Source organism: Fistularia commersonii, chromosome 8, assembly GCF_037954325.1.
Source record: "Fistularia commersonii isolate RoL2024-O1a breed Wild chromosome 8, RoL_Fcom_v1.0, whole genome shotgun sequence".
Lineage (NCBI taxonomy): Eukaryota > Metazoa > Chordata > Actinopteri > Syngnathiformes > Fistulariidae > Fistularia > Fistularia commersonii.
This window is the reverse complement of record NC_141291.1, coordinates 9,691,166-9,708,070: the sequence shown is the minus strand read 5'-3', so window position 1 is coordinate 9,708,070 and position 16,905 is coordinate 9,691,166. Positions and strand designations below refer to the sequence as shown.

The 16,905-nt window shown below is 42.9% G+C and overlaps 1 protein-coding gene across 1 annotated transcript in view; it reads right to left on the bottom strand.

The window, feature by feature from the left end:
* The window catches only part of ptprn2 (protein tyrosine phosphatase receptor type N2), a 127,066-nt gene that overhangs the window by 107,656 nt on the left and 2,505 nt on the right, over nt 1-16,905 (bottom strand). The window contains exon 2 of the mRNA XM_086151060.1: nt 3,697-3,747. Within this exon, the coding sequence (XP_086007186.1) occupies nt 3,697-3,747 (51 nt within the window). The remainder of the gene's footprint in view (nt 1-3,696; nt 3,748-16,905) is intronic.

Below are 16,905 nucleotides of genomic sequence, written 5' to 3'. Positions count from 1 at the left end.
AGTTTTTACACTCCCTTTTCCGCAGTATATTACCATCTCTTCCCCTGTTTCCTCCCTAAACTGGGTTAATATGGAAATAAGGGCAGAGATCTCTACATTTGCTCCTCTAACATGCTGTAAATCCAAAGATAACCTGCTGAAATTGCAGCTTTCATCTTTCACGACATCTCCCAAAAAACACATCCGAGAGCCCGAGCGCTGACACTCCGGGAGAAACGTTGTTTGCATTCCATGGGAGGCGAGTCGTTGTTTTTCCACCCTCTCGCTTATTTTATTTTATTTATTTTTTTTGACGTCTCATTGTGTTCCTATTGTTTTGAATTATTTTTGTATTTTTTATTTCATGGACCCTATCCCAGCCGCCATCGGGCGAGAGGCGGGGTTCATCCTGGACCTGGACGCCCACTTATCGACACATACAACCGTTCACCCTCTCATTCTCAACTGATCCGCCTGCCTGGTAATTCTTTGAGAAATTTACTAGAAAGTCACCGAGATATCGACACTTTCTCATTCACGACCCGTCAAATATTGATGCTTGGTTAGCGACCCTACGCTTTCAGACTAAGTGGCTGCAGGCATCCACTTCCGGGAATTCACCGTTGCTTGTATCGCTAAGAAAATATGTCCTGTCTTGAATCACAAACAATTCACACATTCATTCCCTGTGCCTCTTGTGCTGCACTCCAGTTTGCGGAGGTGCTGGAACCTGTTGGGCGAGAGGCGGCGTTCATCCTAGACCCGTCGCCAGTTGATCGCAGGGGCATGATATAACTAAAAATGGACATGCAACTATTCACTCTGGGCAATTTTGTGTCTCCAATGAACCTCCTGGACTCCACACAGAAGACCTTGCTTGTCAGAATCCAACCAGGGACCTTCTTGCTGTGAAGTGAGAGGCACTGCCGCATTGCAAATCTCAAAAACACAATCTTTAAATAATTTTTTACATCAACACTAAAGCTAGTATTACGTTGATTAAGCAAAACAAATGTGACAATCAGTCGGAACAATTTTTTTGTTGTCGGTTTGTCCACATCCCCATCCACTAAGCAGTCGCTTTTTGGTTATGCATACATAAAGTCTTGAGAACTTAATGTTCTTAAAAAGTGCTACACATCCGCAACTCGTGAAGTCACGTGGTTGTAGTTGGACGGTAGATAAATGAATAGATAAATTCAGTGATGAGACACCAGAATTTGATGAGATCAGGCTGTTAAACTGTTGGATTTAGGTTGGATTGCAAATCCAGCCAGGGACCTTCTTGCTGTGAGGAGGAAGTGCCATGCCGTCCATATATTTAAATTATATATCCATATATATATAGATCCATATATATAAACATTTAAATTCCTCATTTCTGTTTGCAACTATAGAACTCAACAGTTTTGTCTACAACATGGCCTTATGCCTTAAATCAAAAACATTGGCTTTATCTCAATACAAACACACGGACACATATATATCAATGATTGATTAAAAAAAGGGAGAAATAAATATTGTGACTGATTTAGTCCCATCTTTGCCAACTGTCAATAATTTGTCAATAAACTATTTCCCCGAGTGGAACAGCGAGGCAACTGGGAGTAGAGATAAAAAGCTGGAGGATTTTAAGTACTTAAGGTCAACGATGTGTGGAGGGGAGGCGGAGAAACTCCGGCTGGAACGGCGGAGAGAAGTGTCAGGGGTGATAAGGGAGGATCAGCCGGAAGGACAGCAAAGGTGGAGGAGACGGAGGTGAAGAGCAGCCACGGTGTCTGGATTAGAGACACCGAGGAGGAGACAGGAGGCAGAGCTGAAGGCAGCAGAAAATGAAGACGCTGCGGTTCGTCTTTGGGAGTGAGGAGGACGGAGGGGATCAGAGATGAGTCCATTAGAGGGATGGCACATGCTAGATGTTCAAAGTCAGAATGAGATGATGCGGACGTGTGCAGAAGAGGGAGGGTGAAAGGAGATCTGCGAAGAAGGATGCTGAGATCGGAACTGCCGGGCATTCCAGAGGAAGACCGGGGAGGGGATTGATGGATGGAGAGAAAAAGGTCACGGAGTTTTTTTGGTGTGAGAGAAGAGGATGCAGTTGGACGGTTGACTATGCGGAAGATGCTTTCGATGTTTGAAAGGAGTAACCTTGTGCTAGAATGGTCACTCCAAGTTATTTTCCAATTTCTTCTCAACTCCAAATCTGTATCTTTCCAGGACCTCGGCTCTCGCAGGGGAGATGAAATACATTCTGACCCGCCCACATACTCCAAACAGCGGCCGTCACGATGTCTCCCCGGATGACATGAAGACACAAACGCTCACCTAACAAACACCCCGCCAGCTGTTTGCTGCTGCCGGTAACACCGTACACAGCGCCGTGAACATTTCAGTCCCCGAACAGTCTTTTCAGTCTTCCAGTCTTTGCTGCATTAGCGATCTAATGGGTGTTGTCAAACACGACATCATTTACGACCAAATGAGCAGAATAAAAAAGAATTCCAACAAAGCGACCTGCCCGCAACAACAAACATCGCTGCCTTCATGGCACAAATTGCTGTTTTTTTGCACCATTTGAATTTATCTGGCGATTAAAACTGTCACAATATTCAACTTGCGCGTCAGATCCGAAACCGCTCGGTATTGAGCGTTAACGTCACAGGCGAGCTCGGAGGGACATTTACTCCCGCCTATAAGGAGCCATTAAAAAAAATAATAAAAAGAGGTCCAAGCTGGTGTTGTTTGTGTTTTCAGTCCATACACACAGAGGCGGCCAGCCTGAAAAGCAGCCACACTCAAACAACTAGGGACTGAAAACAAAGAAACATCTGATATTATTCTTTCAAATCTATACCCATTATCCTGCACTGAGGGTTAGAGGGGTGCTGGAGCCACCCTGGTTCACCCTGGATCTGTAACAGGGCCACATATAGAGACATCCATTCACTCTGTCATTCACCTGTGCCATCTGATATTATCTTTGTTCAATTTTCTCCTTCGGATTAATGGCACTTGGCTGCGTGTTTTCATTTCCTTCTGCTTATATGAGCTCCTTCGTGCACCTGGACAATGGACTGAATGAAGGGATCAGTCAAAAACAACAGCCTCCGAGCGCCGCTTTGCTAATTGCTACACACATAAGGGCAAATACAGACATGACAGGATGAGCAGCCCGATTTGCATATAAGAGCATCTCAGAATTTTCCTGTTCCAAAGCAGTAGCGGCCCTTCCAGTATGGGAGATCACATTAACCTTTCAAAAGCTGACGCCTGGCCCCATCCACATGCATTTATTAAAAAAAAAAAAAAAAAAAACACAATGAAGATGTTTCCCGTGCATTCATCAGGTGCCGTGTTGTCACAGCAACGGCGGACACGCTCATTTGCATGAGGGTGTTGCCGTGCAGTGTAGAGAATACTCAGGGGCATAAAGAGGGGGGGTAATTACATGCTTTTGCAGTGAGTTGAGTATGAATGATACAGTATAAGGCTATTTTACTCTGGCATTGTGTGTTACTGTGCTTTATGTCCCCCGTGACTCATATATCTCAAATCCAGCTGAACCGGATGCTGTGAGCAAAAAAGCTCTCTGGTCCCTGACTAAAAATAGTCAGGATGGATTTAAATCCGCTAGGTCATAGGTGGTTGATAGCAAAAGGGTGATGTACCATATAATGAGGCGCAGTGGGCATTCGCGTCCGCCTCGGTCTGACTTACCGTTGACGCAGAACTCGTACGGCGTACAGAGCTCGTCTTCAAACAGACAACCTGGACAGGAGAAAATATAAAAAAATAAAAAAAGAGAGAGAGAGAAAACACAGGAAGAGATAAGTAAGTATATGCGGTTTAGTTAAACAATAGAAAATTGAAATTTGACTTTGACTCCAACATGGCACCACTCATTCAACCAGAATGTGTTATTCTATTTGCTGTAAAATCATAAATAGTTTCCTTTTTGACAGTTTAGCTCTTCTCATAATAAACAATATGATACTCCTGCTGGCTCCAGGTTTGCATTACCGATCATCTCACCATCTCACCAATTAAATTTAAAGATATCAATTAACCCAGGGTGGCAAAGTACCATAAAAAATGTCTTAACACTAGAAATTAAGAATATAAAGGGAACAACAACAGGGCATTAAAATTGGCCACGGCCAAATACGGACCAAAAGTAGGGCCTAATGCTGCATTAATGTCTGCTGTAGGCCTTCTCGGTAATGACAGAGCCATCAATCATCAATTAGTGTGACTCCTCCATCCCCGCCTCTGACACTAATACCCAAACTCCATGGGCAACGTTTCCACATATGAATGTTGTATGAATATTAATGAACTTTAGTGCTTGGACTGAGGCTGGGTGTTCCAGACTAATAAATGAACAGATGGCGGGAGCATTATGGGTATCTGTTCCCCGTGTTCATATTTCACATGTAGCCCAGTCGCAGCCAGCAAAGGACTGATTGTCCTGCTCGGTGTTCAACACAGGTGACTCTCCCGGCTTACACGATTCATTTAAAAAAGACGGGGATCGGGTAGAAAAAGGAGGATTTTCGAGATGTAGTTTTTGGCAGCAGATGTAGCAATTCATTCGGGGGCCAAATTTTGGGATGATGATAATAATAGCCTCGACTAAGACGTCGGCCAATTAAAATACATTGTTCCTGACAGGACACGCGATAAGGATTATTTGTATTTCTGAGGTGATCTGATAGTTAAGTCAAGCCCAAGTCCCCCTTTTGCCAAGTTTTTGTATTTGATATTTCTATCCCGGCTAATGAGGAAGTACACAGAGCACAGATGAGGAGGCGGAGAGGCCCTCTTTGATAATGACAGGCAACAGATGCAGAAAAGCTTCGGAATGATTCGCAATGAATAGACGATCGAAGCCCGATTGTTCGGATGAGTCACCTCGATTCGGATCCGCTCCTTATCCGATCAATACCGTTTTAACCGCAAAATGCGCATCTTTTGGAATGGGCCGGCAGGACGGCCAGGTTGTAGTTAAACCACGCGGAGAGAAACGTCGGCGTTCGAAACCGTTACCAAAACCGAAAAACAGAACGTTCCCTTTTGAAGAGGAGAATAAAAGCTTGATACGCAGTATTATTTCCACCATCCCAGATGTCTGCTCCAGTTACTGAACCCTGGATTTTATTCTGCAGCAAACCTTCCGAAATCAATCCATCTCTTTCTTCGTGAAATTGAGCAACTAGACAATAACGCCCCCCCCCCCAAAAAAAAGCACAGACACACAAAGATCCTACACCCTCCTCACCAGTGTTTTGTTTTGTTATCTTTTTAAAGCTCAAGTTTAAGTATTCCCCTGCCACCAAAATCGTGCTGTTGAAAACTGCTTCTAAACTAGCACTCTGTTCTCAGTGTCCTCTAAGATCTACACAAAGCCGCACACTCCAGCGGATGTGCATAAGAAGGGCGAAAAAAAAGAGCAAAAACTCAAACTAAAATACAAAAATGCATCACTTTTCATAGCATATTATAGAAAAGAACTCTTTTGCTCCTAAATTATGAATGCACTTTTACCCGGCAGAAATTTTTCTCACCTCTGTGCATGTTACTGCAACTCGTCAAGTCGTATATTATTCCACACCTGAAGGTTTTTAGCATCATTTTGTTTCGGCACCATAAGACATCCTGAGAAAAATGTATGCATTCTATTTTAAATGTAATTATATGTATGACTTCTACGGATGTCCCGTGTTTTGGACTGCTACATACAGCATTTCTACCGATAAGTAAATATTAATTCCAATTGCTACGGCAAACCTGGCACTACCAGTGTGTGTTTTTGGATTGGATTTAAGGTTTAGCGGGTTTCAGTTAAACCTGCAATACCTGCTAAACCAGTGTCTGATAAGACCAAGGTCAGATCTCATTCCCATCACTCCAAAACTGTGTCTGGAAGCCGGCGTCCTCTCTTACGGGTCTTGCTGTGATTGTTTTCGGTCCCACAAGGGAGTGCGATTACTGTGTTCAAAACAATTTTGCACCAAGGGCAAACATAATTTAACCACAATAAAAAGCAAAAATGTGAAAATCTCTTTGGATTTCATTGACACATGAAGCACAGTAGGTCAAACCCAAAGTGCTAAATCTGGCTAGCGCCAAACAAGAAAATACTGTTAAAAACTGCATAGCATTTAGCAGCTAAGGAACCCAGGAATGAGAGAAAAAATGGATGCGTATCTCTACAGGACTGTCTCAGAAAATAAGAATATTGTGATAAAGTTCTTTATCTTCTGTAATGCAGTTACAAAAACAAAAAATACTTTTTTATGATATTCTAATATTTTAAAATAGGATTTTTGAGTTTTCTAAAGATGTAAGCCATAATCAGCAATATTAGAATAATAAAAGGCTTGCAATATTTCAGTATTTGTAATGAATCCAGAATGTATGACATTTTTATTTTTGTAATTGCATTACAGAAGATAAAGAACTTTATCACAATAATCTAATTTTCTGAGACAGTCCTGTATATGATGTGTGAATGAGAGAGTAAATGCTTGCATGTCTTTCAATGTGGCCCTGTGATTGATCCAGGGTGAACTCCGCCTCTCGTCCAATGACGACAGGGACGGGCTCCAGCATCCCACAGCCCTGGGTGCAGGATTAGCAGTATAAAGAACGAAAGACTCAGGCAAAGCCCATTTTTGTGACAATAAAATTACAAACCCAAAACTTGGGTGATCAGAAAGCTAACTTAACGCCCCGCGAACCGTCTTGCACATAGAAACTTTCATCTTGTTGAAGTTTTAACATGATGTGGGACACATATAGGTCACATGATGTGACATCAATGTCAACCTTAAATTGAAAAAGGTAAATAGTCCCAGCTTTGCTAAAAAAAACCCCAAAAAACATAATATCTACTGGGACACCAAGAAGTACTGCACGGCTCTGCTTTAAGCAGATTTCCCATGCAGCGTTTTTTCCTAACTTTCACCACCCCATGTGCTCTGCTTATGAAGGAACGCCTTCTAAGAAATCCATGTGTTGAGTATGTGCACATTTTATTAGTATTCCACTCTGCATACATTTTTTACAAAACATGTAGGGGGAAAGCAAAACCGTTTTGACAGCAATCACTCGGATGAAGGAGCCCCGCAATCCCTTTTGACCGTGACCATCTCACTGGTCCACAATTAGTGTCAGTCCATTCAACTTACCTCCTCATCAATTCCCTGCTTAATTCATTGGGTTCTCTGGGAGACCTTGTCAGCTCCCAATATTAATTGCGACCTTCCATTTAATGAAGCATCCAGGCGAGCATAGTTTGTCAGACATTGTGTGTATCTGGGCGTGATAGGCCGGTACATAAGACTGATAAAATTCACAGCCATCTCCGACAACATGATTAAAATGGTGCCTTTTAATTAAAATGCAATCACAACGGTTGATGCTGATCACCTCAGGTGTAAAAAAAAAATTATCCGCTGTGGCTGAGGAATAAATCTGGTGATAAAAGGTTATAACTTAATGAAGAATCCAGACAAAAATGGACTCTTGTTATTCCAGGTGGAGGAAAAGATAATTTCAAACAACAAAATTACCTCTGCTCGTGAGTGAGCGATGATGTGGTTGCCATGTCAACCTGATCACAGATCAATGTCGGCAGCTCAGTAAGAATGGCCTCAGAGATGATTTGAGTTGCTTCTTTCAACCCGAGCAAATGAAATACATGATATGCTCTCTAATATTTACACTTAAGAAACATCCTCATTTTTTTTTTTTTGTAATGACACATATTTAACACGTTGTTTGTGACACATTAAAATTCAGACCGAGAGCAGGCGGCATCTTTTCTGGGCTCCTTCCCATTAGCAAAAATCCAAAAGCAAAGCATAGTGGTTCATGGAGAAAACACATTCGGCATAAAGTTCAAAAATATCCAACACTTCTTAGGATCTTCTATAGGTTAATATCATGATGTTATATTAAAACATGATATAAATCAGAGGATACCTTTTACTCCCTTGATTGACAATTTCTTTAGCCCAGTACATCAATTACACCCATTTATTTTATACGTCAAAAAATGCATATTGTATGTATTTATAAAGGTTTTACAGGTTACACTTGCATAACCGCCTATTTTCATTTTGCAGAGTTCATAAATGCAAAATCTGATAAAACCTTAAGGCAAGTACCTTTTGATTTGGGATTTAGTGCAGTTATTTCTCAAAGTCACTCCCAATACTCACAAGAATTGATCTCGAAAACAACTACTTTCAATCACGTGATGTCAACCCAGACGGCCAGCGAGGGCTGTCGTCTGCTCAGTGTTTAAACAAGTAGCCAAACACAACAAGTTATCAAATCCTTGTAGAAACAAAGTTCCAGGACATGGTGTTTGCATGAAAATTCCTTTTGCACTTAATTAACGGTGAAATGGACCACTGAAGACCACTGAAGCTGATACGCGGTCCCATGTCCCCTCTTATCTTACTTAAACTGAATTCTACAGATGGCAGCTAGTCTCCACTCCGCAGGTAAGTAAGGACCACTAGGAATACATAGTGCATGAATGTACACACAGAAACACACACACGCACACACACACACACAGTGGTACACCTCTTCTCCAGCTGCACAACATGTCAGCGATATAAGAGCATGGGCGTCTTCCCGTGGGGCCATAAAATTACTGAGGAGTGAACCTAAAGGGGGAAGCTCATTTACCGAGCAGCATTTACATAAGAATGGCTGGAAGTGTCCCATTGGCTAATATGTTTGGAATAATCATTAATCCTCATCTGCAAATCATCTGTGTGTCAAGTACATTTGAAAAAAAAAAAGGCGATTTATTAGCCATCTCTGAGCAGTGGAAGGACGGACGGGTTGGAAAGATGGTGTATAATACCCGACGGTGCTTTTTGTCTGCGCCACGCTGACTGGCTCTCATTTTGCCTGCCGGACAAAAACAAATGTTCCCATCTTCCGATTAGCCTGTGCCAGCAAAACATTTGCTGGTCTTTCAGAAAATACATCACGTGTTTTCTGCTTCCTTCACGGCGCAACAAAAAAAAAAAAAGGACCACTCCTGTAAAAATGCTGGATTTGGTTGCTTACAACAACGTGCCAGAGCCGTGTGATTATAGAAACACAACAGCTCTGTGCTATGTTTCCCCAAAGGCTGTCTTTTTTTCCACACAAGAATTCACAGTGCTTGACACAATCACACGCTAAGTGGGCAGGAGAGTACAACAGGAAAAAAAAAAAGCAAATAAAAATGCCTGCAACTAATTGAACAAATGCTTTGTGGGCCGACAGCCTCTTCCAGACATGAAACAAAATGGCTGTGTGCTGTAAATGTTTGGTTACGTAACCAAAAAGAGTTGAAAATATCATTTTCTACAGTGCAGTGATTGGAAATAAATGATAAGAAATCTCCAGTGTATGACACGGAAATGAAAAGAGTGACTGGTTGCATGTCTCTATATGTGGCCCTCTGGTTGGCAGGCCTTTTTCCCAACAACAGCTGGAATAGGCTCCTTCACCCCCCGTGACCCTGATACGACCTTATAATACAGATGATAGAACAGTAAAAAACAGCAAAACTTTCTAATTCCATCATTCTATATATGCATTTATATACAGATATATTTATATAAAGATTTCCTTCATATATTGAATTGCATTCATATAATTCTACCTCCATAAAATGACATCATTCCGAGGCCATACTGTCCACGCCAGAGTGTAAGACCTGCTCGCTATTCTCAAACAGTTGGCCAAAACAGTCTGACCTTGATTGGGAGATTTAACTTGTCCTTATGAGGCAAAACACAGAACACGGTCTGAGCCAGAGACTTGATTAGTTTCCTACACAGGTGGTTGCCCATTGCCAGGATACAATCTGCGGTGTCTGCGGGCCAAGGAGGATGCTGGGACTGTGGCAGCGAGGACAGCCGCTCCCAGAGCCTACGACAGCTACGGGCATATTTCATTCACTCTCTCGGGCCGCCGGCGTATCTTTTATAATAATTAACAGATTTGACCAAGGACACCTGACTCATTCTCACTCAGGCACACAAAATACTGGCACCGTGAGCCAAAAAAGCCATTTGAGGAGTTCAGAGGGTGACCGCAGCAAAGGGTGTACGAGTGAATCGAAGAGAGAACACGACTGCGGCGGGCACAGTGTGAGGGGAACATCGCCTGCAAGCAAATTAGCGTCAGCGTGACACCGTGTCCACAGATTCAAACGGCTTGTGTCAATAAGGCTTTCTCAAGCTCAAATTAAAGACGGCTGCGTGCCTTTCTCGGCTCTGAAAGGTTAGCGCTTGTCAAAAGCGGCACGTCCACGTACGTGGCTAGAAATCATTACCCCTTAACATTCCTCCGTGCATGACGTGACCGTGTTAATACCCCGGCAGCCTATGTGTTTAGATTTGATGAAGAGTGCTGCTGTCTGCGGCGCATCGCACCGTGACCAGGTTACGGAAAATATTGGGAAATAATTGGAAATTGGAAAACAGCATAAGCTGGAGAATAAATAAAATTAATAAGGATAACAAAAAACATGAAAAATTTGGGAGTGGGAGTTTTAGGGCTTTGTGATCAGCCTCACTGATGCAGGAAGCTGATTTGACATATAGAGGCTCAGATCCAAACTCATTCTACCAACAGCTTTGCAGTCTCATCTCATCAAATTATCATTTTTATACTTTAAGAATAAGAATAAGAACAACTTTATTTATCCCGAAGGAAATTATTGTGCCAGAGTTACAAGAAAAACCAAACAATAATAAATAATGGTAGAAAATTGTATAAACAGTACAAAAAAAAATAAAAATGGGGGGGGGGGGGGGGGGGGGGTAAGACATACAAATAAACTATAAAGTGTTACTCCCCCATGGGGAAATTCCCTCTCTACATTTAACCCATCATGGATGAACCATGAGCAGTCTGCTGCCGTCTATCAGTGCAAGAGGAGCAGTAAGGAGTCCAGTGTCTTGCTTAACAACACTTCGACACGCCGGGAGGATCCTGGAATCGAACCATTGTTCCAAGGATGATCGCTCTACCTCTTGCGCCACACCACCCCCAAGTCTCGTCCCTGATTTTATATTTTCATCTATTTACCGTCCATTACAACATGTGACTTTTTAAGAAAGCTCGGCTCTGAATGCATATCCAGAGAGCGACTGCTTGGTGGATGGGGATGTGGACAAAACAACAACAAAGAAATTGCTGTGGCTGATTGTCAGATTTGTTTTGCTTAATCCACATAATACTAGCTTTAGTATTGATGAAAAATAATATTATTTTGAAGATTGTGTTTTCGAGTTTTGCAATGCAGCAATGCCTCTCGCTCCAGCACCGCCGCAAAGTCGAGTGCAGCATAAGAGGCGTGGATAATGAATGAGTGAATGTTTTGTAATGCAAGAAAAGGCATATTTTCTTAGTGTTAGAAGCAATTTGAACGTCCAGAAGTGGATGTGCGCATTCCACTGATGCTTGAAGCTGGTCGGCTGCCGTCACTTAGTCTGAAAGCGTAGGGTCGCTAACCAAGCATCAATATTTGACGGGTAGGGAATGAGAAAGGGTTGATGTCTCGGTGACTTTCTAGAAAATTTCTCAAAGAATTCCCAGGCAGACGGGTCAGTCGAGTCACCCGAGCTGCCAGCTCCAGGCGACAACCCACACAGCTGCCATGAATTAAAGATGGCAGCGTCACCGAAGCAACAGAAGACCCAGAAATAGGCCGACTTGACCTTTTCTCCAACCTGCACTGAATGATTCAGACATTTGATTTTCTCCCTTCTTTTGAGGTATGATTAGGTGCCGGAGTGCAGAGGCAGAGCAAATCTAAAAGCTAAATGTCTTCTTTCTCCTGTGTTGAAGGGCTCAAAGAGAACCAACCCCGCCTGCCCTCCAGGGAAATATCTCCATGTCTGGATGAAGTAAAGGTTTGACTTTTATGCATGCCAGTTGAGCCCTGCTTGAAGTGCGGGGTCATTGCTTCACTCGCTATCTTGTCGTTTTGGTAATTTCACAGCTCAAAATAAAAAACTGCCGAGGTGGACCGCCCGGGGAGACGAACGCCACGGGTTAAATGAACGTGGGTCAGGTACAGATGCGATGCCTGCTTTGATTGGAAACTTAATCCATATTTCATTCAACTCCTAAAACCTGTCATGATGACATCATTGATCTTTTTGAGAAGATAAGTCTGGGTTTTTCTCTTTTAAACCCAAATTGATGTGATCTGAACAAAAACAACTTAAAGTAGATTATCCCTCGTATCAATCATCAAATCACCCTTAGCTTATTGTAACTTTTTATGAGTGATATGTAAAAAAAAAAAAGGATAGAAATGCACAAGTTATTTAAATAACATGATCGAAAAGCAAAATTATCATCTGAGATGAACTAGCAGTGGAAGGGATTGAACTTCAAGAGTCAGTTGTCTCTGCTTATTGAGCACCTTCACACGTTGCAGTTTCAAATTGCTTTACACCAGATAGCATTCAGCTATTCACTCAGCTGCCATGCAAGATGCTAACCAGGCCATCGGGAGCAGCTGGAGGCTCAGCGTCTTGCACAAGGACACTTTGGCACGCAGGCAAGAGGAGCCGGGAATCAAACCGACGCTTTTAGGATCGCAGCTTTCTCTCCGATTGGCAAATTAACGATTATTTTGGACAACTCAGTCGAAAAAATGTCAATTGCGTGATATCGGCAGTAATTCCACTGTGACAAACACCCTGTCTTTCACAATTTATTCAGTGGAAGTTCACCAGATGCATGCAGCTGATATACAAATACATTTTTCATCATATTGGATGTATGGATCTGCAGAGGTGCTTAAGCTGTGTGAGAAACCGCCGTGCGTGCTGTGCATCCCTTTACCACAGCGCCGGGGACTGACTGAACTCTATGCCCTTAACTTCACCATAAAATATGCAACAGTAATTGCACTTTTCTCGTACATTAGTCATATCAAATCAGAAACATGCCCCCTTCATTTCAGTGTCGAGCAGTGAGGAAAAATGGTGTGGATGGAGACGTTAAGTTCGCATGTAACACTTGTTTGTAAGAAAATCCACAATAAATTATCTCGTTTGAATTCCCATATTCTCAAACCAGCACCTTATCAGATATTGTGAAGCACATTGATTGCTTTTGAATATCATGCCACTGTGAAGCCCGGCCATGACGCTAATGAGCTCCAACGGGTTGGGGGGGGGGCACAAACAGCAGCTGAGTTCATTTTAATTTGTCTCAGTGCTAAAAAGGTATGTCTTCAATAAGATCTTGTAGAAGCACGGAGTGGTTTCTTTAGTGAAAGTATTTTAATGCAAGGAAATGCTCGGGAGGAGGCCTGCGTGCGTTCACCCGCTAGGAAACAGGGCTCTGAACATCATGACGAGATGGACTCTTCGCAGTTTCTCCTCTGATGCACGGACCAATGACACGCATATGGGAGCTATATGGCCAACATGTGAATGCATCATATCCTAATACCCGCATGCAGAGAGCCTCTATTCAGATAGACATTTAAATTAGAATGTAAAAGAAGAGCAGTGCTCCCTGAAAAATGTAACGCGCCTCTCTGGTAGCACACCTCCTCCTTGACCCAGAATATATCCTGGCTTCATCCTCACCTGAGCACCGGAGGGACGAGCTGTATTGCGCTCGCTCGATAATTTGACACAAGTCTGCCCTCCTTCCTCTCGAGAGCCACAGACATTTGTTGACAGACGCGCAGCCGTGGCTGGCCGCCTCGCTCCCACTCCCTCGTCTTTACATCCACTCAGAGCCAAACACACTCCTCCGCGCATCTGTTGAGTCACAAAGACCCATCGCACCTCGTGTGTTCTCGCACCAGCCGTGGCCGTGTCCCAAGCCTGGAATACACACCCCGCTCTTGTGTTGTTCTTAACAAATTCTGTGCTTACACGACTTCCGCAGCAGAGCAGTGGAACGGGGGCGCGGCCGTGAGGTCTTTTCTTTTTTCTTTTTTTAATACAAACTTATTTATTCCAGAGTCAAAAGGTGTATGCCATATTAAAAAATTGACGACAGCAGTAGCATTTCATGTGTAGTCGATGGCGCTCATTGAACGCAGCAGCTGCGGGGATAATTAATGTGGCGAAGACTGCTTTGCAAATACCACGCAGAACGCTCATCGATGCTTCATGCTCAGCCGTGTGCGCAGAGCTGTCTTGTGGTGCAACAAAAAAATGCAAACAGCAAATGGTTTACCATTTATCTGTTGGTGTTGAAGCCTTAAGGGGGGGTTGAAAAGTCCAAGCCGAAGGTCAAAGTCAGTGCTTTAAGCCGACCCATTACATCTGAAGAGCTCGGAAATGTACACAGTGACCTTTGCTATGAGGGATAGACACAAAGCTGCGGGGTCACAGGAGTCTTGGTGGTCCTATTATTTTTTTTTTTATCCTTGGAACAGTTTTCATGGTAATTATGATTTGATTTCAGAGGGCATTCAGGAAACGCAGAAATGGAGTTTTCATTATTCAGAGTCTCTGCTTTTAAAAACTAAAAGGGGCCCTTGCGAGGAGCGTGTTGTTTGAGTTGCCGTTCAAACCGCATTGACGCAGAGCAAGGACACATTGTGACTGAAGGTTTCTGGCTGGAAAAGCAGGACAACGGCTGTAGGTCAAATGAGTTGGACACTTTGAGTTGCAGGGAAACATTTATGGAAAATAATGGTCCCTATAGGATAAATTAAATTTGTTGATCCAATGGATTTTCAACTTGAAACATCATTACAACTCAGTGGTAAACAAGGGAAGGTTGAGATTCAGTGTTTGCACAAAAGTGCTGGACGTGGTTGCCTTTATATTTATATACTGTACTGGATGGAGGAAACAAATTACATTTACTTGCATGAATTGATTTTTATACAGGCAGAAGAGTTTATTTCTTAAATACCGAAATTCAGTACCTCGTTCATTATGTATACGATTTGGCAGGGAGGCTGCAGGGCATCCAAGCTGTTACTGGGCAAGAGGTGGGGCAAACCCTGGACCAGACATCAGCCAATCACAGGGCATATACAGAGACATATAACCATTCATGCTGTCATTCGCATGTTTTGACAATTCAGAGGGAGGAAAAAAAAAAAAAAAAAAAAAAATTTTTTTCCATTCACATGTCTGGACAATTCAGAGGGAGGAAACCGGGGAATCCTGGAGGAAACCCACACAAAAGAACCCCCCTGTTGTGTCCAACCTCGGACCTTCTTGCTGTGAGCTGGAAGCGCCACCATGCTGCCTCAACTGCTGAAATTGTAATAATCTAAAATAATCTACGAGCTGCTCTCTTCCAAAATGCCGCAAGTTGACAATTCCTGTCAAGTCTATGAGCTACATCTTACATAAATATGAGCAAAAAAAGGCATATCTGGGCAAATGGCTCCCTCTGGGATCCGCAGCTGTGCCAGCTATGCACTAAAATTGCGAGGCAGCTGGCCTTGTTTTTTTTTTCTTTTTCTTTTTTCCAAGGTCTTTTTACCTCTTTGTCAGAAACCACATTAAATTGCACTGCATCCATTTCTTCTACATTCGAGCATGTTTAAATCTCATTGTGCTGTTTGTCAAACCATTACAATAAGGATGAAATGCGATGCATCATTAAGCCACCCCATGTGCGTCTCTGATGGATCAGATCATTAGCAATACCATAAGAACGGTTCTCCATCAGACACGTGACCTGCACTGACTGAAGCTCGACCACCAGAGAGCAGCCTGTGCTGCACTTGGCGATCTGCAAATTCTGGTGGTTTAGATGGAGGAGTTGCAACAGGACAAATTTGGTGAGGAACAGCTGCTGTCTAATAAACTGTCCTGTGTCAGCTTGAATCGCAGCGGGCAGGTCTCCCGCGACTCATCCGGTAAAATCTGCAATTTTCAAACGTTAAAAGAGTTGCTATTTTGGAAATAAGACTGCGAGGCATCTAATTGTTGGTGTTTGCCTGGCGGGTTCCAACTCATTTACTCTCAGCATGGACGTCAAATATTGAAATACAAAATATGAAGATGATGCCCTCATTAGCGTGTAGCCCCTGTGGGTCTGAACACACTAAGCTCAGTTTAAAACATACAAGTCAGCCGTTGTGTTTTTCAAAATAGCATATGTGTTTGTATATGACATTATTAAATACCATACAAAAAAAACCCTAACAATTTGCAATATAGGACACACATAAACATCCTCACACAGAGGATCTTTGTCATGACAAATCTTATTCAAAACTTGCATGCCAAATGGAGTTCTTGCTATTTTTTTATGAACTTCATTTGCATAATTGTGTTAAGGTATTATAACACTCGCTATTTTTTATTTACCACAAACCACGGTGCGCTTGCTCCCAAGATGAAGTACACCGGAATGACTTGTCCCCTGGGATCCAGGGAGTGCCATAACAACTCAGGAAATAATAAGACAAACACAAACCAGACCCGCTATAGATGAAAAAGTATCGCTGCACAACTCAACCTAGATATAAACCATCCTCATCCAAAACGTGGTGAAATATCTCCGCTCGAATCGCTGCACATTTCAATACCCCCAGATGATTCACAGTCACTATAACATTTTTGATGTCATCGCTCAGTCCCGGTATCTCTCTATGACAGAGGCCCGTGGCAAGAAGGAGACGGGTCTCCGCGTTTTAGTCGATGACTGCTGGCGATAGCCCGTGTTAATGAAAAGAAACAGCGGCACGACAACAGAAGGGGTTGGGGGATGTCACCTCTGAGAGATAAGCGATCGTGACACAAGTCTCAAGTCCGGCAGTAAACACCAACACTCTGTCATTCGGATTTGAAGAAATTGACCCGTGTGAGTTGTGATTAGGCGCGCTGGGATAAAGCCTCTTTAAAATTCCCAATGAGGAAAATATTTGACAGCAGAGTGCAAACAGCCAATTGTTTA